This window comes from Pholis gunnellus, assembly GCF_910591455.1.
Source record: "Pholis gunnellus genome assembly, chromosome: 21".
Taxonomy (NCBI): domain Eukaryota; kingdom Metazoa; phylum Chordata; class Actinopteri; order Perciformes; family Pholidae; genus Pholis; species Pholis gunnellus.
The window spans coordinates 11,854,475-11,877,799 of record NC_136548.1 but is presented as its reverse complement, the minus strand read 5'-3'; the positions used below and the strand labels follow the sequence as shown (position 1 = coordinate 11,877,799).

The window sequence follows — 23,325 nt, the reverse complement described above, 5'->3', positions numbered from 1 at the left end:
ATGACGGAAATCAGCGAAAAGGAAAACGAACCACAAAATCTTCACCGACCACCACAAGCTACCGTGCCCAGCCAACCCGAATCAAAGGTAACAACACACCTGTGTAATCATGGCGATTTTTTTCTCATTTTAAAACAAAGCACATAATTGTTTTTTTTTAAGCTAAAGCACGTTTGTCTCGAAAGTTACGGCTCTGTCTTTAAATTAAAATGATTTATATGGGACATTTTGACTAAGGTGGTTTCTGTCTTACGAGGCTAATTCTGTAGTGGTTGCATAACAGCTCTAAGCCGCTGTAATAGCCGCTGTAATTCTTGTGATTTACCTGACCTCGCAGAGTTAGCAGAGATTACTTTACATACAGGTGCGCGCGTGTGTGTGTGTGGGTGTAGGAGGGTGTGCGCTTGTGTGTAATGGATGCATACAAATATTAAGGACAAGAAAAGACAGTGTTGTCTTGAACCACAATGATGTAATGAACACCGGTTAAGAGAATGAGATGCAGGTAGAGACCGTTAAGAATGACGCTTGGAAGCGATCCATGCTATTGTGTACCTGCAGTAAATATTGGAGATACAGCGCCCAAGCAGATGCGTTATGAGCCTATACCTTTTGGGGGCATATTTTCTCCTGCACAGCCTAAGGGATCATCACAGGTACCAGGATGGCAAACATGATGGAGGCATTGGCAAATGAATGGGTCTTGCTGGTCTCCTATGAACTTCACATTCTCTGTCACCTCTTTGTGGATTTCTGTGCTTTCGCTGCTAGAATACTATCCGCCACCAGATTAGCTGCATCTTGAGTTAATTTTTCACTCATTATCCCAGATCACAAGCTATATATCTGCTGCTAATGTATGGTCAGAGGTGGGAAAGAAAGCCTTCTCGTTTTCTGCTCCAGCCACTTGGAAATACAATTGATGATTTTTTTTTTGGCATAATTCAGGACTATTGAAATTCTTTGGTAAAAAACCTCCATGACACTGTTCTTAGCCTACTTTTAGTCTTGTTTTAGTATCGTTAGCTGTTCTTGCTATTGTTCTTCCTGTTTGTATTTGCAGCCCCCCCCCCCCCCCCCCCCCCTTGCAAAAGAGGTTTCCAATGTCAATGGGACCAATACCAGATGCTTTAAAACTAGATGTTGACTATCCTTAAGAAGGTGCCCCAAGATTAGGAAGTAAAGTATGACCCACCTTGAGGCATTTATCATGTTATCAGGTGTGCATATTACCATACACATTTGAATTAGCACAAACCAGGGCAGTATAGTATAGTATAGTGTACTTTAGTATTTCTTTAAAAAAAAGATGGACTTATTGTTGCTGTTGACAAAAAGTGGGGACAACACATTCTCACATACTGACTTGACCTTAATCTCCTGGATCGCATTTATTTTTTTAACCACGTCAAATGAGCTTCAAGAACGGCCCTAATTGCAGCAGCAACAAATCACATTAAGGTCGGCTTTTGCTGGGTCATCACCACAGGGACCTGAACCAAGCCTGGCTGGAGGGGCCTCTTGCTTTTCCTATTTGACTACAGACAAACACAATGGATGGTGGGCGGCGAGGTGCCGCGTGGATTTACGAGCCAATCAGCTAGCAGATGTTTGCTGTGTCTCGCTGGGGGGCCGGGTCATAATTCACACAAATGGTCGCCTGAGCAAAAACGGAACGGGGAGGAAGCAATCCTCCGAGCTGCATCAGTCGTGTAGCTCCGTGTTTGCCAAGCCCCTGCTGGCAGCCGCGACCGCTCCACATCCCGCAGAAGAAGAAAAAGATTAAATGTGTGTTACACCTGCGGGGTTTTCAGAGTAGTCTGCTCGTGGGTATCTCTAGAGCTTCACTTGTTTCTTTCTGTCACTCTCAATCCTCTCATTCGTGCGTACGTTGCTGTATTCATTTCATAACTATTTCAACACTTTGCTTTCCCTCTTGTCTGTCTCTTTCTCTGCAGTCTTTCTCATCTCTTCATCGGCTCTCTCTCGCTCTCTTTCCCGGCCGTCCCTCGGCTCTCAGAGTGTTTATTACAGCAATAAGTGGACCTACCAGCTTTCTAGAGTGCTTCTAATAGATGCTGTGACAGAGAATGAATAGTTATTCCACCTACGGGCAAGGTGATGGGTATTGTTATTATTATTCCTCTCTAATCACTTGGAGAGTATGCCATTCAAGTGTTTTGCAGGTACAATAAAGTAGATGACGAGCTTGGAAAGACAAAGCAATGGTTCAAGGAATACTTCACCCACAAAATGATCATTTGTATATCAGTGACTCACTCCTTGTTACCTTGAATTCGTGCCTCCGCAGTGAACAAGGAGTCAAAGGACAGAGAAAAATGTTGATGAATGGAAGTAAATGGGGGGGGGGGGGGCGGGGCTGCGTTAAACAGCAGGACTTCATCAAGACATCTCAGGATCCGAAACGGTTTATTGCCAAGTATGTTACACACACAAGGCATTTGGCTTGGTGATTAGTGTGTGACAATAAACATAATGCAATAGAAAAAGACATAGCTCAAAAAAGGAAAATATGAAAATGTACAAACTCTCACACAACTATGCATTTAAATAGTCCGGTGTTCATGAAGATGTATGTGTTTTGGAAGTAGTGAGCATACGACTGCATCAATGAGACTTTTATTATACTGCACGAGTTGTGTGTGTTTTTAAACAGATGTTTTGGTATACTTTCACTGTCTTATTTCTTAGTTTTTTCATTCTTCGTTCACCGAGGAGGCAGAAAAACTAACTTTTCCTCAAGAATCCAAGGTAACTTTTAACCTGGCATATAACCCATTAACCGGCAAATTGTCATTTTCATTTATATGGATTAAACAAAGAACATATGTGTTAATTAGTGAGCTTTGTAGGTGATAGGAAGCAGATTTTGTCATCTTTGGACAGAATCAGGCTAGCTGTTTACCCCTGATTCCAGTCTTTATGCTAAGCTAAGCTAGCTGGCTGGAGCTTTATATTTACCTTACTAACATAATAGTGATATTGATCTTCTGATCTACCTCTCGTCGTGAAAACAAGTATTTCCCAAAATGTGGGACTATTCCTTTTAAACTCTACGTTGTTCATTAGTGGAGGAAGTGAGAGCCGTGCACAGAATCGGCCGCTACATAAAGTTTAATATTCACAGACAGTCGGTGATAATGCTGATAATGCACAGTGGTGCTGTGCCCCGGTCCGCAGGGCCTTCACACAGCCCATCGCCTTCTCAGCCAACGCAAAGACGTTTTTATGAGGTAAAATTAAGCTGTTTCTCTCTGACTTTGCCCTTCACACTGACTTTCTCAGAGCTCTCCTCTTTCTGCTGTTCTTCACACTAACTTTCTTATCAGACCATTTTTCTCCTCTCGTCGTCGAGTGGATTTCTTTCTCTCCATTTCGAGTATGTTTCCTTTCTCTGTTCTATTGACTGTGGCCCATTTAAATGAAACCCAACACCTCGTCTTTTTCCACCTGTGCTTCACCTCTTCTCATCTTTCTCTCTTTATGTCTCCCATTCCTCCTTGCTCTCCTACATTGTCTTCTTTCTCCATAGCTCTGAGTGTCTGGCTGGCGATGGTTTCCAGGGTGCTTGAGAGCATAAAGGTGGTTTAACTATAGGATAGTCAGCCTGAGGTCCTGTACGGAATGAGAGAAACAGAGAGAAAGAGGAGAAGGGTGAAGTACAAGTGTGAGGAGGAAAGCAGGAAGGAGGAGATAAGAATCTATAAAAGAGAAGAGAATGCCAAATTAAAGAAGAGGCGAGTGACTGAAGACAAGAATAGGGTGGCCAGTTCAGTCAGTTAAAGCCAACTACAGTGCAAATCTGTTTTTGATTAATACTTCTCCTTTAATTCTCAAAATTACCTTTCATGAATGTGACTGTACATGAAAACAATCAAATTTCAATTTGCTATTTCTTCCGTTCATGACACGCATCATTAAACATAAACGTGTAGCAATACATTGCAGAATGATACCGTTTTATTTAATCAGTTTTGGACAGGTTTTGAGTGCGGTGACATTTCATTTCCTCTTGGTTAACTTCTGAGTTCAGAAGGCATCTAAACGTCTTTAATGAGCTTTTCTGACGTGTACCAGCATGCGTCTGTGCCGTTCACGTGATTGTACCGCGTGGATGACATTTCTGAACAAAGCGTATTCAGCCTCCTCGTGTTTGTTTCTTCCGTATCGCTGCTGGCAGGAGGATACATCGCTCACTTCTGACAGATCATGATATGTTTGTGTTTCTCCTGCCAGAATGATTGACTCGTGCCACTGACCTATGAAGCAAACTGTAGTCTGCACAGAGAACAGTTACAGAGAGAGGTGCTCATGTGTCCAGTGGTGACCCAGCACTGTTTGGATTAATGACGAAGTCATTGAATTACCGTCCTTGATTGAGTTCTATAATGCTGCTGATCCAGCAGAATCCCACGTGCAGTGTCGGGGTAAGAGCGGAGTCAGTTGGGAATAAATAAGGCCTTTATCTAGTCCTTTGTTTAGTGCTGACCTTAGGTTGATGCTTTAGGGACAGTGGACTGCAGAGCTTCTGTCTCCTGAAAGGCAAAGCTGTTTAATTAATGTAATGGAGTAGAAAAATAAACTTTCTTTTTTTAATGATATTTCTGATCTCCAGCGACTCACGTTGAGAAACACTGTGAAAAGTACACATGTATACAGCTTTAAGACTTCTTTAATATTTAACAGCTTCAATAATCATTCAACAAGAGCTTGTGTTGCTTAGCAACTATGATGTCACTTTATTATCAACTCTTCAAGAGCGTACGGCAATTAAGTTACTGGCTTGAAATAGCATTGAATTATGTTAGTTATCTATCATTTTGTATAATCTATCCCAGAATTTCGCCTTTTACATCTGTCCCTCATTCATATGAATTGAGGTTGTGCTTTAAATATGAATACGATGATCTTGTCCTGATTTAGATGTAAATTAATATAGAAAAACAGGATACCAGTCACTTGCATTACTGCATGGTAGTAGTTATAGGGCTGAGAAGGCAGCTCAAATTAAAAACCGACATCAGTAACCCATCCTTTAGAAAACACAGCGCAGCACTAGTGAGTAATCAAAGGGTAACCGCATTGTTATGAACATCACAATGAGGACTGTTCCTCAACCATTGTGTTGGAATCAAAGAGCCGTTGTGGCAGTTACCTAATGCTAACTGCAAAAGCTCCTCGTGCAGTTAAGCCCTTTAAACGGCTGAATGAGCAAACGCAAGCTTCTTGTGCTGCACACTCGGCCCGGCAGCTTGTGAGCTGGCGAAGTCTTCGCAAGCAAGAGGCTCATGCATCACCAGGAAAACAGCCCTCCAAACTACGGACAGGTATTTAGGAGCCCCACAAAGAGCTGTGAATGTGACAATGAGAAGAGGATGGGAGAATAATTTACCTCCATTCACATCTTTTTCTTTTTTTTACCTAAGATAGCATAATAGATCACAGAGACACCTCTGAGGCTTTAGGTTCATTTTAGGTTCCCTTTCCCGTCTCGTAAATCCTTAAAATGAAAGCCTTATTTCAGCTTGTCCACCCCGTCTGTGAGTTTGTAATTGCCTCGATCTATATTCTCTTGAGTAATAAAGTTTTGATGTGACTCGAGTAATTTGGAAAGTAATGCAGTGTATATCAAGGGAGCCATATGTCTGATTAGAGCAACCTCTCAAGCGCTTTAAAACTGTTATACAAGATTAACGTCATTACATCTGAATGTGATTTTTCAATACTTGACAAAGATACTAAGGACTTCACCTCTCGTATACGTGCTCTTTGTATGGTGTAACTCCCCCCCCCCAAAAAAAAATAAAACCCTGATTTAAATATAAGGTCAGTTTTGCACAGTTCTAGGAATTTTTCTATTTATTCCAAACCCTCCATTGCAGCTTGTGCCGTGAGGCATTGCAACTTTCCATTTGCACAAAAGGTCACATTAGTTGGTGCTCTTCCACCTCAAAGCGTGTTGCTGGAACAATGCCGCCTAATGAGGCCTCCGTTAATTTAAAGCTCAGGCCACTGCAGGAAGAATGCCAAACTTAATCACTTTCCTGTGTGTACACTAATACTTTAATATACTTTTTAATATCACGGGCAGCTATGTCCTGTGAAAAACGCTGCAGTAGGCATGTTATGTGCAAGAGTTTGGGGAGCAATTTGCTCAACCGTCTTCCAACTGCAGATAATAGTTAAACGAGTGCTTTTCCTCACAGAGACAGGTGGAAACTGGTGCATTGGCCTACATTTAAATAGTCATCCAAACTGCTCAGAAAGGTAATAATAAACCTATCCAACATTTAGAAACATGTTGGAATAACATGCACAAAACACTGTACTTATTGTACTAATATTGTAGGAATAAGAGTAATGAATTCTGGATCATACAATGTATTTTTATCTGTTTGTGTTTCATCAATTATTAGACTGCTACAGCTCTCAACAATGCAGTATGCTGCTGTGTAATGGTTGTGCTTTTTAAGGCACAATGGCAGCTTTGGCTCTGCTCATGGATGTCACTGGTGTCAATGCTAAAACAAGCATTCTTATCCAAACCAGGCGTATATATATATATATATATATATATATATATATATATATATATATATATATATATATATATATATATATATATGTATACAGTATAATGTAATGAGTGCCAGAGGACATGCGCCCACTGTTTGGCAGCTGAAACTACTGGCAGATATTAAATGACAGGACTGCTATTGTTTCATGTCTTTATTTTTATTTCTGTAAAGACAACTGTGATTACGGTCCAACAATACACCATGGATACGTTTGATTCTATGTAGCATATCCGGATTGATTATAAATAAAAGACATTGTGTTTAGAAAGTTGAATCCTCTTTCCAGAAGACGGCAGTCAAACGGTTAAGACTGTATTTAACTGTAAAGCATTATTACCAAAGGAGTTAACGTCAAGATTTGTTATCAAGGAGATTTTTCTCTCCATGTTGTTTTTCCACTGCTTCACCTCTGTGTTGTAAAAAATAAAATTAAAGCATGGGAGCTGGAACTGTATCGTAGTGGCAGCAGGATGACTTTTCCGCCTTTCACAGGCATCTTGTGTGAACCCCCCCCCCCCCCACCCCCCACTGCTTAATCATTAATATATCCAGGAATTCCACACAACAGCCTATTTATAGAAACCCTCACCAAACATCCCTATGCTCTGTGCTCATTTTCAATCGGTCGAAGAACAAGGCTGAGGCGTCTGCTCAGTCTCCACTGTACCATTTGTCTGTCAGAGGGGTGATGGAGAAAGGCCCTGGTCCTTTTGGCTTTCAAAGACGGGGGGTGGTGGAGGAGTATTTTCAGTCTATCTCTTCTCTCACAAGGCTTCTTTTTCTTTTTTCTTCAGTTTTACCTATTTTTTGCCTCAGTCTTTGACTGCCCTCATACTTTTTTCTTTTATTCTTCACTTCCTCCTCTCCCTCAAACACCAGTCTGCTCTAGTACGCCCCGCTACTTTCACTGTGATGAGCTAATTGCCGTCAGTAGTTCAGAGTATGATGGGTCTCCAGTTCTGTGATCCATAAATAGACTTTTCAAAACCTCACAGAGCGACACAAGAGGGCCATGCAGAAATATCGAGATTTGCATTCATTAGAGCTCTGCTTTTGATTTCTGTTCTGTTTTCAGCCGAGGATGTTATGGATATAAGAGGGGAAAAAACACCAGAAGCGGTACTAGCTCACATTATAACACAAAGCCACACATATAATAAGAGTAACCATGTAATGATAGGAGATAATCAAGATAGTGGCGCGTGTGATGCCCTGCAGCAAACTCAGGGAGCTACAATCCTGATTGTGTTGTATTAGTACGTGTACTTTGCACTTAGTAAAATAGTACACTGTATGTTATGATGTATTATAAACCACAGTAGACAGTTTAGAGCTGAAGAAGAACTGACCTTGGTCCTGAATGTGACACCACTACTGTACATGGCCCAAATTGAGCGCAAATGAAGTATGTGGACACCCGAACATTACAACAGGTTTTTGTGATTGTTGAGCAATTAATTTCAAAATCAAGTACATGAACAGACCCTACTTCTGTGAGAAGAGTTTGTCTGCAGGGATTCGCTACAAAAGCCACAGAAGCATCGGTGATGTTGACCACTGATGTCGGGCAGTAAGGCCTGGCTCATAGACAGTGTTTCAGCTGTTAGAAGGGGTTCATGCCATCGCTCTATGAAGGCCTCACCTTGTGCATCAGGGCATTGTCAATTCAAACAGAAAACCTTTCACCAACAAGTTAGAAGGACACATTAGTCCAGAATATTATATCCTGTAGCGTAGTATTTACCTGAATTTGAAGTAAGGTGCTGACCAAAACCTTAATATGCCCAGACCAAAAGTACACAAATGAACGAGGATGTCCACATACTTCTGGCCATTCAGTGTAATTCAGCTTGGCCCAATGTCAAACTGTGAAGGTGCCCACAGTGGCAAATTAAATACAGAGCTTCTTTGTACATTTTGATCATAAAACTCTTTTCTGGACTATTTTCTTTGACGGTATCTGAGATTAACCTTTTTATAGCAGAGGATAAATGGGATGGTGTAGATATAGATCCACTGATGAACTGTATAAAACTGCACACTTACATTTTATTTGTTCAATGATTATTTATTACTCTGTTCAGTGCAGGTTTGTGGTTACGACATTGATTGTAATGGAAGTTAAATTGAGCAGCACTGGTACAAGTCCAATATTCATGATTAGTCAACGCTCTAAAACTACTTAAATACAGCTGGCATTGAATAAGCTTCTTCTTTTTATCTTCGGATGAGTCCTCTGTGTTTCTTTAATCTTAGTAAAAGCTCAATATTTATTGATTGTCAGTCATGTGTTGCCGAGCCCGTGCTTCAAGAAACTGTTACTTTCCCCCTGAAACTGGAGCAAAGACCGGCCTTCAGCACAGAGATGATTAACAAAGTCAGACAAGTTAAAAATCTAATAGAGAGGAACATCCATTACTGAATAGGCCACCAGTCAAGCCAAGAAAAGGCCATTAAGGAAAGCATGGACTCAGCTCCCTGTAGAAAACATTTACGAGAGGCTCTCGCTAATGGGTCAACAGAGAGGACTCTTTCATCACTCAAACTAATTGGCATCTGTGAATCTGTAGCTTAAGGAAGAAAAAGAGGAGCGCGCTCAATGCCATCGATCCGATCTTCTGCGAAGGGGAGAGAGACGGCTTTTACGATAGCTTTCAAAGGTACGATGCAATGAGGATACTACCTTTTGTAGAAGAGGAAACATCAGGACAAGCAAAAAAAAATGTTAACGCCACACACACAAAAAAAAACAAATCCCTAATTAAATAAAACTTTGAACTCAGAGGCAGGCTTATCAGCCCAGTCGCTAACACAGACAGCTAATGAGCTCTGTGTAGATGGAGGAGGGGCTCTTCAGTCTCAGGGACTTATTATACATCCTTGCCCTCATCCTCCAGGCAACTATCTTGATGTACGAGTCCACAGCAGGTATTTCTTCCATATGTTGGATCCCATCGCTCCCAAGTCCCCCGTAATTGTTATCAGTTCCACTTTACTGTAGCCAAAAGCACTGGATGGCAAGCAGGCGAGAAATCGAGGCCGGCAGAGTCAAAGATAAACACAGTGTTTGCCCCATGCATCGCTGACTGCATCAAATGCGAAGGTGCAGGCCGCTCAATAAAACTAATCAAACGTGAATTTTAAGGGCGATTGACGCGCATGGATTCGCTAGGGATGGCAAATTTGTGATCTAAAGGAAAAGAGGTGAACAAGCTGAAGATGGACGGCCAGAAGCCAGCCTGGCATTGGCAAGGACAGTCAGAGGGGAGAGCTGACAGACCGTTAGTTAACAGACTTCTCAAACACTGCACATTCCCTCGAGCTGGAAACTTCTTTTTCTGTCATTTCAAAAGCCATTTATATAACATGAAATAATTATGACTAGACAATCGAATTAAAAAATTATCGATTGTAGGCGTGGCTCGTCACATTTTGATTTAATGTCGCTTGTTCTCCATCTGAGCCGAGCTGACTTCAGAGCAGTGAGAGCACAGACAGAAACACTGAAAACGTTTAACTTTGGTAGAAAATGGGTTTATGTAGAATGCATTTGTTCACAGCGAGTAGCCGACTGATAAAATAGGTTTTTAGAGACTTTCAGATTCTGTTTGAGTGCTTGCTGAGGTTTTCTCTTACTTCCTTAAGTGGATGTATTTTGCTGTTTTGAGTTAATGTGTCCTCATTCCTCTTTGAACCAGTTGTAATTTTACATATCCTTCTTCAAAGTCACCTGTCATGTTTTCTTTGTCTTCCAGTTACAGCGGTTGAAGCGCTCCCTGTCCTTCAAGTCAGTCATGCGCAGCAAGAGCGTGGACAACTTCTTCCAGCGCAGTAACGGCGAATCCCGCCCTCCCTCGGCCCTTATCACCTTGCCTCCACCCCCGACATCTCCTCCCCCCATCTCCGAGTCCCCCCTGGCCTACGAGCGCTCTCCGTCACATTCGCCGTCTACCAGTCCCAACCCCTCACTGTCGTCACGCTCACCTTCTAGCAGTCCCTCAAAATCGAAGCCGAAGTCTCAGGCCCAGCCGGTCAAGACCCACTGTTTCCAGGAGCACGTCTTCCGTAGGGCTGCCAGCTGCCAGCGATGCAAACACATGATCCAAGGTAGGTCAGTTGTGCCGGTTACTAATAATTGTGTTCAGAGAGGCGGAAGTCTGACCAAAAGGAGCCATAAGCTGGTCAGTGGATTCTGCTGAATGCTAGGTAACACATTTTTAGGCAAGCATATTCATTTTTAACCAGAGTTTTTAGGCAAACTACTGTACCTTGTCCACTGGGAATTCTGCTCGATTCTTGACCCAAAATAATGAATCAAGTTTTGTTTGTGGTTCTCAAATGAGTGAAGATCGTTACTTTGGGTCTATTTCTTCAGCATAAAATTGTCATGGAAATTATTGATAGCAAGCTCTGTGGTCCAATCATGTTTCCACGCCTCCTCGGGGAGTTGTATCTCCTTTTCTTACAATTGGTATGCTGACAAGCCGTTCATGGAAACCAAGTCAGTTGAACAGGTCTGATGTCTCACCAGAATACTCAGCTACTGTTTAATTAGGATGGTCTGTAACTTCCCCCAAACAGTGATAAAAAACAACAACTACTAAGCGTATGACCTGGTATAAGATCAGCTGGGAGTGGATCAGGATCAACTCAGGATTGATGATTGTTTACAGGGGACACATTTGTGAGCTCTAAATGCTTAATTACTGGTTTGGCCTTTTTATCAGTCTTTAGAGCACACTGATCTTCACAGTTCAAGACTAGGGCTTACTGTGCTTTCATTGTTGTAGCTCATATGCTTTAGATGAGACTTGTTATTAAAATTAGAAAAATATTGAACAAATACATTTAACATACTGTACTTTACTGTGAACATACGGAGCAGTCTACTAGAAACATGAAGCATGCAGAACATGAAGCATGTGAGTGTCAAAACTGATAGTTAGACCGTCTGTGAGGCAAAAATCTGTTTTTTTGCTAAAATAAACTCTGAACAATTAAAATTCAGCTACAAAGCATCTCTGGAGAGTCTCTTTAATTGTTTGAAGCACCTACAATTGCAATTCCTTTACAACATAAAGACTGGAAAACAGTCACAAAGCTAAAAAATGTGGTTTGTGAACACCATTGATGAAAAGCTGGCAGAAAATGCAGCATTTCACTCACTAATTATTCAAAAGATAAAACCACTCTGGGCAGGTAACGCTGAGTGGCAACAAATAATCAACGTTATTGCTTCCCACCTCCATTGCGATTACCATCGCCGCACCTGATATTGCGGTTTACAGTTACCTGTTACTGATGATATAAATATTGACAGCTGTCTTCAGTGTACTCGGATGTGTTGAAGTGAATTGTCTCGTCTCCACAGGGAATTCGAAGCAGGGGCTGCGTTGTAAAGCCTGCAAGCTGGCGACCCACCTCTGGTGCTCGTCGGAGCTCTCCCAGCAGCCCTGTAATGGCAAGGTAAGAGCACCTCAGACAGACTTTTCATTAAGTCTCACTGCCACGCACTCTGCACCTCTGTGAAGCTAATAGTTCCACTTTACAGCCCACATAAAATACATGGCAACACTCAAGTGTCTGGCACGTGTCTGGGAGCGATGGGACACCCAGAGATGTGGTCTTCTAGCATTAACAGGGGTGTGAAACTCTGAGATCCCAAATCTTCCAAAAGTTGCTAGACGTGCTACCTGCTCATCGAGACAGCAGGGGAAATATGTGTAACATATTGTTATTATTAGTCTTAATCATATTTGATCACATTGTAATCATCTTTAGCATAACACTCCTAATCAGTGGTCAGGGCAGCTGTGTGTTAATTAATGATATTAAATTAAATGTACCCTTTTTGCTTATCTCCCAGTAGCCAGGCTTACCACGGGCAAAACATTGTTTTACATCGTTAAATACATTTTAATATTTTCTGTATTTGTTTGTCAAATGTGCTGGGAATGCACAAGTTCACTGTAGGCAAGAGACCAACCCAGAATGCATTGTGTCAGCAGAATTAAACAGCATCTGGATGCTGTAATTGTCTGTTGGCATGGCCTTCAGTCCCGGTAATATGCTTAGCCTCAAAGCCCCCGTCTTGTGAGAAGGGGATAAAGCCAACCAGCAGAGACCAAAAAAAATGTAGAGGTTATAAATGGAATGTGGGTTGACCAGGGCTTTCAAAGGTAGACTAACACACTGTTAAATGTGAGAAAGGGCAGCAGGGGGCTCATATTATCTCCCAACTATAAATGCCATAAAAGGAACAACAGCTGAGGAGGATGACACTGATGAAGTTTCAGTGGCCAGGTCCCATCATTTTTTTCCACTCAGCCTTTTTGTCCTTCTTGCCGCATGTGCTGCTCTTCTCACATAGCACCATCGAATCTTCCTCTCTCTTGTCTGGGTGCTACATTTCCTTCCTCCCCTCTCAACTCTGTTGGAAAATCAATATCTCTCTGTACCAGCTGGTCTGGCTAATTCAGTGTGAAATGCAGTGTGTTTGGGAACGCACACAATCCCTCGAGGATATGACACGGCCAGCTCTCGCCAAGCCTTCGGCGGTGTCCTTTTCGATCACTGCTCACTCATCAAAGCAAGGATTAGGCATTTTACCGACCCTGGATGGAGGGCGAAGCCCCTTCTTAGGCACCTACGTAACGTGGGGTCCGGGGTTCACTGACTTCTCAACCAAAGTGCGTCATCCAAAGCTTTTGTATGCAAAAAGATTGCTTCTGAAATTTGACTTACATCGTGAAGTGCTGTACTTGCACAAGTGATTTTTCTTTTATTTATGTGGTAACTTTCATCATACACATTTTAATGAAATGTATTGTAGGAAACGGAATGTTTTGGGCAACAATGGCATGTAGAAGACATTTTGAAATTAGATGGAAGACATGATAGAAAAACAAGTTTTCCTTACCAATCACAGGACTTACATTTGTTCTGAGTAGAACTGCATTAACATAATGCTTGTAATAATAAGCCAATATAAAATATCATATAATATTAAAACACTATGAATGGCACCATATTACATAATGTGTACTTTTAGTTTTGATGACTTGTTAACTTCTACTTCAGTCAAATTTGAATACAGGACTTTTACTTGTAACCGTGTGTTTGCACAGTGAGGTTTTGCTGCTTTTACGTGAGTAAAGAATCTGAGTCACCACTGATGATTCATAATAAACAATGAAAACGCAACATTAAGCAGGCACAACTTGCACAAGGTAGAGTAAAGAGTAAATTAGTGTAATTAAAAATGAAAACGGGAATATCGATGACTGCAGTTCCTCTGGCTTGCTCTCAACCCATTTGCTGAGTGCACCCATATATGACCGATTGCTTTAAAAAATGTCCAGAATCAAGCGTTTGAAAATGTCTTTGGAAGACTGACAACATTCTGCTAATCAATGTTAATTAAACTTAAAGATGTCTAAGCCTTTGATTAAAGAAATAGGCCTGCTGAGCACTGCACAAAATAATTGCTTCTGCAGGAAAAGCTTTACACTCGCATCCGTCTTCACCCGAATTTGTGAGAGTCTCCTTCAGAGTCCAATCCTGCTCTTGGTGGATCTCAGCTGACCAAAGAGTGAGATTTCAGCTGGTCTGCTCTCTTAAACTGTCCACTCATGCTGCACAGTCACCATTACTGTACGTTGATATGTCAGTGTAGGGGAAGTGTTTGACTATTGCATATGAAAGGGATGTTCCGAGGTTGCTAATGCTGAGGAAATAGTTCCTCTCCCTCCCCTTTTGAGCATCAGTTTGTTTCAAACTGGAGCACTGGCAGAGGAGATGAGGCCGGTTGCCACTCATCATATCGTAATCATATCGGTGAAGAATTTTCCAAGTTTATTGACAGAGAAGTCTTTTACTTTGTTTCTGTGCTTTGTTTCCTGTGAAGCACTTTGTGACAAACAGGTTAAAAGGAGGATGACAAAAAACATATTTAGCACGCCTCTGTGTCTTTACGTTACTTGATATTATTTGATTATAATTGCTGCCATTCTCAAGTTCAAATAATTGTAAATTGAATATTTCTAGTTTGAGGCAATGCAAACAGTTTAATGACGCCATCTTGTACTTAAACACATTTTTTAAAACTTTTTTCGATAATTCAATCAAGAAATCAAAGTAATCTGCAGATTAATTAATGATAAAAAGCATACTTTGCAGCGATACTGTACGGATATATATGTGAGCAACTGTGTGCTTTCTAAATGGCTAAGAATGGTAGATATTATAATAACTTTGTTGGTAATTTTGAAGTTGTAAGTCTGTATTATAAATGTATCATTAGTAGGAAATAGATACATCCTTATGAAATCACACTGCTGAGTGTAGAGGTGAACTTTGTGTTCTGTGATAAAGAAGAGATTCTGGGCAAATTCTCGTCTGTCAGTCCTGAACAGCTGTCACACTCCCTCCCAAACCTTAAAGCTATGTTTCACTTTTGGATGACTTCTGTACTTTGCAGAATGTCGACACTCACAAGATCCGCCAAATCGCCATGGCACATCATTTTGATTGGTTTCCTTTTTATATAAATACATTCTTTTACTATGACTTTCAGACCCAAGCAAAATGTTTATACCTCACATGCTAAAAGTACTCGTAGTGATCATGAACAGTCGATGGGTAACTTATATTGATACATTATGACACAGCATATGCATGTGTTAATACAAGTGTTGCCTGGATAAAAGATGACAAGTTTAACACTGAGCAAAATAATACATGGACCTGTAAATGCTGATTTATTTTGATACAATGAAGGCAGTTCAACCTCTGAATGTACCACAGGTCGGCAGAGAAATAACTCAAAGATGAACGACATTCTTCTGATGGCATGTTGTTATCAGCAGGTATCACTTAGAGTAAAACGGATGAAAGGAGATCCAGAGATTAGATGAAGCCAAGATACTATCTTTATAAACTGCTTCTATTTGGAGAACACAGAACGGATTCATCACAGCGTCTGTCCAAAACAGGACTTTGTAATTGTGTCTCTTAGACTGATGAGTCCTGTACTGTAGCTAAACATATTTTCTTGCTAAAGAAAGAAACGGATGTCAGAGATGTTCAGTGCCACATGTACAATTTGACAAAGACAGACAGACCACATGGAGGAATAATCTCGAAGGCAGATAGGAAAAAGGTTTAGTCATTCTCTGTTAGGCATGCAACCGTGTTGGGGGACATTTTTGCAGAAGCTCCCCGTTAAAACTAATGGTGAGTGTATTATTGCCACCGTCCGTGGTAAGTGATGCAGTCGTAGATCACATGAGCTGATCTACCCTACATGTGTCGAGGTGAAAATGATGTTAAAGGCTTATTACTGTCAGGTTTACGTTTTCTGTTATTTGTGGCCGTGCCGCAAAAAATGAGAAACATTTACTGCAACAGTGATTTACTGTCAATGCCAGGTGTGACATTTATTTAAGTTCTTTTTTATTGCTGTTGTTTGAGATACTTATCCAGAGTCGGCGTATCATCTGGAGTAGATGGCGGTTTTGTTAGATAGCCAACAGTAGAGAGATGTCAGGAAATGAGGGAAGAGAGGGAGGCGCCAGAGTTTAACCCTGACCTCAAGCTCCTCCTAACCTTAAAAAGCAATGCATGCCTAACCTTCACGGTACATAAATCATATGTTAGTATACATGCACAGATATTATAGCGGAATAACTTAAACATGTTGGCTGTGAAAGTATTGAAGATATGTAAACAAAGAGAGGTCTTGTAGCTCTCCCCTGCTTACCTCTGGTGCACAGATCTTTCAAGTGTATATGTACATTACTTCTGTATTTCTTTAAATTTAGACTTTTCTTTTCTTTAGGTTTGTGATGGTTTACAGATTCAAAAAACTGTGGAAAACTGTCGGATTCACAGTATTTTACAATATTATTTTAAGTGTAAATTTATAGTAAATGTCCGGCTATTGAGATACATTACTTCTACAACAGCACACTGTAAAATCACAGTTTAAAATTGTGCAGCAACATACTGCTTCATCAAAGTAATTGTACTATGATTTACAGCTGTAAAAAGTAATGAAACGAGTTCAATCCAATCCTTAGAATCACATTTTAAATCAGATGCATGGTTTTCACTGGACAGGAAGGGTATGAAGAATAGTCTGTCGGATGAATGAAGAGGAGTAAAAAGTAGAATATTTCCCTTTGAGTATAAAAATGCATAAAATGTAAATTCTTGAGTAAAGTACCTTGAATTTGTACTGAAGTACAGTACATAATTAAATGTACCTCTCATTGTGTGTTAGTGTCTTTTTTATATTGCAGATTTTTTTATTACATTCATAAAAATAAATTAAACAAGTACCATAATCCACATTTTCCCTCTCAAAACGTTTTCTGAAATGCAAAATATATCAGCATTTATAGGTTATTTCAGTTGATACTTGCACATCTTCATCTCATATACTGGAGGCCCACGTCTCTCACACATGTTTGTCTCACAGCTGAATATTACATCCGTCCTTTGTCTTTCTTCTAGTAACGTTTCTCCTTCCACTATCCTCTCTCTCCTCTCTCTCCTGTCTCTCTTCCGGCTTGTCAGACAGGAGCTTTCAAGAGAAACTTCAGCTCTCCTCTGTTAACCAGTGATACGCTGGAAGTGGTCAGAGAGGCTCCTGCTGCCCAAGGTGAGTGATGGAACCGCCAGCTGTCTGATTCCTCACAAGACAAATAACTAAAATCTCAGGATGACTAATCACCGTGTCTGTGGCCTTCGATCCTAGGTGGCCTCTGTGTGTGCATAGGGTTGTGTGTGTGTGTGTGTGTCAGTATAGTGTCCGCTATAAAACTACACATGTGTTGCTCTGTGTCTGTGTGTAGAGGCGGATAATGGCATTGTCGACCCTGTGTATGAGGCACTGCGCTATGGGACGTCGCTGGCTCAGTTGAGTCGCTCCAGCTTCAGCAGTATCTCAGAGTCGCCCTGTCACGAGGTATAAAAACACACATAAAACCCCAGTCGTTCATATAAATTCATGTTGACATTAATCATACCAAGAATATTGCTGACTTTGCTGGCTGTAACTCTTTCTTTATGACAGGCGGAAAAACTGCAAGACAAACTAGAAAACCAGCCAATAGCTGAAGAGGAGCACATCCCAGGAAGTAAGTAAATAATTTTTCTTTGAATTTTCTATCTGATAATTGACTGTTTTGCAGCTTTTAAGATAAACACTAGAAAGACCTGAAAGGAACAGTTTGAAATTTTGGGAAATAAGCTTTTTTGCCCTGAGGTACATGAGAAGATTGATACCACTGTCATGTCCACTTTAGATATCAAGCTACTGGTAGCAGCTGGTTAGCTTAGCTTAACACAAAGACTGGAAACGGGCGTCTACAGCTAGCCTCACTATAATTAACACATTATATCTCATTTGTATATATCGTACAACAAAAACAATTAATCAAATGAGATATAATGTGTTAATTGGTGAACTTTAGAGGTTGATTTTGTTACCTTGGCACAGAGCCAGGCTGGCTGTTTTCCCCTGTTTACAGGTAATGTGCTAAGCTAAGCTAAGCTTCTTGTTTACCGTAGAGATATGACAGTCGTGGTGATCTTCTTATTTACCTCTCATCAAAAAACAATTCCCAAAAAACTATTCCTTTAAAATGTCATCGCATCTGCAACGGTCCTGCAAACGGATGGTTCATCATCAATAGACTGTTCAAAACTTGCTAAATGTTTCCTTCAAAGGATTTTTTAGTATTATTTCTGTGCTGAGAAGAAACTGAGTATCGTAAATCGAAAGAAAACCTTTTGGAAGTGTACATTTTATTTCAAATATGAAGTACAGTTTGTGGTTAGTTGTCAGAATGACATACAATGCGCTAGAGAGGTTGTGTGTGTGTGTGTGTTCTCTCCATAGTATTGTAACCTCCGTCTTTAGTCCCAGGAGAAGGAATAATCTCTGTTTGTACTGCTGCCACGTTTCAGTAAATGACCTTGACTTTTGCCTTCGTTCTGTTTGCCGCAAAGAGAACAAGACCTCTCTGTGTGTCCCTCCCTCTTTTTTTCTTTTGCTCTTGCACTCTTTCCCTCTTTCTCTGTTTTTACAATCCTTCTTCCTTTCACGCATATTGTCTTTCCTTCCCCCTTTTCTTTTTCCTCTCTGTCTCTCCAGTGCTCACCCCTCCTGAAAGTGAGAAGGCTGATTCAGAAGACAGGGTCAGCCTGAAGGTGTGTAGTCAGCACTCTTCTCTTCTTTCAGCCTCTTTTAGCATGCATTCTGTCAACCCCCTTCACGATCTTCATCCTTTTCACTCAGTTTCAGACTTCCACATACGAACGCATGCAGATAACAATCTTCTTTCTCTCTCTCTCTGTGTGTGTGTGTGTGTGTGTGTGTGTCCTTTGATACTCCCTCTTTTCATCAGACTCCTAAGAAAGTAGAGGTCCACTCCATCCACACATATGTGGCTCTCTACAAGTTTCTGCCTCAGGAGAAGAATGACTTGGAACTACAGTCAGTCCAATTTCTTTGCATACTGTACTGATTGTGTACATGAGAGACATCCGATGAAAAAGGAGGAAGGGTGTACCTGGCCAACATTTACTGACATTCACACACCATCTGCCTCCTCAGCGGGAGTATTGTAGGGGGGTTGCAGGGTTTGTATTGGGAGGGGGGAGTGTGCCGGGAGCCCGGGAAGGACAAACCACTGCGTTGAGTGTGTGACATGAAAGAAAAAAGAAGAGTCTTTGTGTGTTAGTAGGTGCAGGAAACTGCTGAGTGTGGTATGACACCCACCACTAATCTGGAGGATGCGTCTGTGCAAGAGGACCGTGCACGAGGTGTTTTGCCACGTGCACGGTCCAGTTTCCTCTGAAAGAAATGATAATGTCATGGTGACATTTACAGTACTATGCATAACACATGAAAAATGAGTTAGAGTTGAAACGTATCAGTGTTGAGTCCTACCTGAAGTAGCCTAATCTCCTAATTTATATATGAGACTCAAATTCAAAACATGATGTAAAAACTGTCAAAATGCTCCTCATGGTTGCTCACTGTGGCACATTACCCGACACTTATTGTAATGTGACTAAAATGTTTCTGTTTAAGGAATATTTTAGCTGCATATCTCACTTTTATGCTGAGGTTTAGAAGATTGATACACTCATGCCCGTTCACTCAGGAAGCTAGAGGCGGCAGCAGGTTAGTTTAGCTTAGCATCAAAGACTGTAAGTTGCCTCCAGTCGTCATGCTAAGCTGATGTTTGCTGGCTGTAGCTTCGTATTTAGCATACCAACATCAACTCGGCAAGAAAGCATATTTTCCACAAATGTGGTGATAAATGCTTGAAAGATTCTTAGCTACAAGTCCTTTGTTTGACTGTGTTTTTCCTCCAGGCCTGGCGACAGAGTTCAAGTCACAGATGACTCCAACGAGGACTGGTGGAAGGTGAGAAAAACAATATTTCTATTCAAATCCAGTGTAGTGAATCAAATATTATCACTACAAATCTCCGCATTACCTTTGAATAGATACGACAGTAACACACACGTGGACTTCAGTTAGACGGTGGTACAATCAGTGGAAGCTCTGTCATTCAAAGCCGAGTTGTTCAGAGACAGTAAGACTAAAGAGATGGTGGACGTGCTGAAAGGACGGCAGGTGTGGGTGTTAGCAGCGCTGCCTATAAATTGCAGTCAGTTTTTAATGAGGCATCTGAAGTTTCTAACCTTCACCTACCGAAGGACGGACAGCTCTGTCACCAGGGAAAAATACAGAGACATCCACTTTAGTAAATAAATAAATAATAAGCAGTGTAACCATATTTCTATAGATTATATCACTAGTGTAAAAAGCCTGGCGACCTGTCATGGGTGTACCCTGCCTTCGCCCAATATCAGCTGGGATCTACTCCAAATAAATGTAAAAATATCAGATATTTAAAGTAAACTTTGATGAATTAACTTTATTTTTTATTATAGTATTGAGAGTAATTTCCACCCATGCAAACCCATTAACTTACACTTAATCCCACTCCTGCCATTATCAATGTAAACATGCCTCTGCTAAATGTGGAGGAACCAACATCAGGGCACGAGCAAAACAGCTAACTTGGCAACCAGAGGCTTTGCACGCCGGTGTGCCTGAGTGTCTGAAGAGAATAGACGGGGATTAGGGCTCCGCAGATGCAGATGCTTTTTGGTGTAGTACTGACGTGGCTAATTACAGAACATAAACTATCTTTTTATTTCTGTTTGTCAGCTAATTGTGATGCTTTTCTTTAAATTCCAATGTGTTACTGTGATAAAAATGTGATGCATATTTTGGCAGCCGGCCAAGTAAACAGAAAAAAATAATCTAATTGCGTACGCTCATCCAAAGACTGTAGTAGAAGCTGCCTGTGTTGGGTTTGCTGTTTGAGACGTAAACAGGCAGACGATTGAAATGCGGTAGTTCCTGTTTGTCAACAAGGTGGCAAATTGTGGCCTTTTTACAAGACTAGTCAGCGTCATGCATTTCTGTACTGCAAGCAATCAAGAACCTTTTTTCCCATTTTAGCTGAAACAGAAAATATCTATTTATAACTGTGTGTGCGTGTGTGTGTGTCCATGTTTGGGTGTGTTTACCAGGGGAAAAGCAGAGACAAGGTGGGATTGTTCCCGGCCAACTTTGTGCAGCGGGTCCGCCCCGGTGAGCGTGTGTGGAAGGTCACAGATGGTTTCCACGGCAACCGAGACAAAGGCCAGATGACTGTGAAAGAGGCCCAGGTGAACACACAATTTTCCTCTCTCTCTCTCACACACACACACTGGATGCATTTTTTGTTATTATTTATGCAAATTCATGCAGAAAACTGCTGAGATTACAGAGGACAGCATGTCATGGCGTCCAATGCAGCTCACTTTTCGCCTCAGTCCACAAACTCTCTCACATTACTGAATGTCACTTGCTCCTCCTCCTGCTCCATGCTCCCCCCTTCCCTCCCTCCCTCCCTCACCCCACTCTCCCTCTGTAGATCTGTGTGGGGAAGAACGAGGAGATTGACGGTTTCCTCCGGCTGAGCAGCGGGAAGAAGAGAGGCTCGGTCCCTGTGAAGAATCTGCTAGAAATATGATGGCAGCGCATTTCTCCTCGACCCTCAGTTCGAAAAAAAAGGTTTCCTATGACGGAGGTATACTCAGGAGTGTTTGCCCGACACCTCACCTGACCGCCAAACACACACCCCCACCCCTCCAAAAAGTGGCAGCGAATCTGCAGCTTGAGTGGACGACGAGCCACAAATTAGCTTTTTTACTGCGGAAGCTTTTGAGACTTAAAGGAGGGGGCGGCTCCTTCAGAGCTACTTCTCTTGTAGCACAACTTTACTTTGTGTGGTTTTAATCACACTCACAACAGAAATGTAGCATCGTTGTTGAAGAGGACAGTGTGCAGGATGTCTGGCTACCTCACTAGCCATTTCCATTGGTCGTCCCTCTGCGAAAAAAGGGGAAGAGGACTATCTTACTTTGATGTCAAGGCGTGTCCAAGCCTCGTGAGCGAACTGTCTTCATTTCACTGTTTGTGTAGAGAAAACAAGACGTACGAGATTGTGAAAGATTGTAGCTGTTTCTTATGGTGGCTTGTGTCATAAACTTTAAGAGATTTGGTTTAGTAGATTCAACCGAGGGTATATGTTATAATGATCCATTTTTGTGTGTGCAGACTGCAGCTCACATCGTCTGCCTTCGTCATATGGGTTTATGATTTGCATATGTGTCACTCCTGCTCCGAATAGAAAATGATTCAGGTATTACATTGTGTGTATGTAAAGATCTAAAAAAACAGTCTTCTATGCGACATCTTGATCCAATGAAAATCATAACACACACACACACTGGGATTTTCTATATTTCAAACTGCTCTCCAGTGATTACATTACAGTACATTTGTGCTTTTCACAGCTCCGATGTGACGAATGCGCTGCGTGCACCTCTGGGAGCTTTTTTCCCCTCAGTACGCCCTTCAATTTCCCTACACACCAATTTTTGTAGCTCACTCTGTCCCATGTACCTCTAAAATCAACCACTAGAATTTGCTTCCTGTCATTACAATATCAGCGTTGTTTATCTATAAAGTCCTGTCATATTTGCCGTCATATTATTTTTTGTACTACAACTTGAGGATGGTGTGATATCGCGACTTTCTGATGCTTTTCTCACAGAGCAGAGCAATGAAATACGTTCAGGCTGATGGATAAAATAAACCAAACTCAGTGTTAATTGTCAAAAAAAGTGGTGACGGCTTTTCAAACGTAGAGTCTCTGTCAGAATGTCATGTTTACATCTTCAGCTGTCTACAATGTGCTGAATTCTTTCTGAATGGCTAATGTTTCTCCCAGCAAATGCGATTACTTTTAAGTAACTGAAGGACTGTTATTGTTTGTTATTTCAGGTCTAAAAGACACAATCACCACACACCATTTGATTTATTGCTAATTGTAAACCATAAGGTAGTGACAAACTGCCTTTGTTGCAGCAATAACTGTAAATACAGATATGACAGTATTTGTAAATAGCCTTATGAAAATACTATATATATATATATTTATGCTCTGAATAGCCCTCTGACCAAGAGGTTTGCAGCTATCCATGAGCCAACTAAGGGCATTAATCTCAGTTATAAATTACAGGAGATCATTATTTATTGTCCCACTTACCAATGTATGCATCCCTTTGCTCAATTACCATTCAGCCC

The 23,325-nt window shown here is 41.2% G+C and overlaps 1 protein-coding gene across 1 annotated transcript; it reads left to right on the top strand.

Moving 5' to 3' along the window:
• LOC306713022 (SH3 and cysteine-rich domain-containing protein 2-like) lies at positions 1-21,706 on the top strand (the record flags this gene model as incomplete). Its single annotated transcript, XM_079182538.1, has 11 exons — positions 1-87; positions 10,355-10,706; positions 11,971-12,065; positions 17,178-17,262; positions 17,456-17,568; positions 17,677-17,740; positions 18,760-18,815; positions 19,013-19,101; positions 19,989-20,040; positions 21,222-21,359; positions 21,608-21,706. 11 exons carry the CDS (start codon positions 1-3, stop codon positions 21,704-21,706), a joined length of 1,230 nt encoding a protein of 409 aa, XP_079038664.1.
• Between the last annotated feature and the right edge of the window lie 1,619 nt (positions 21,707-23,325).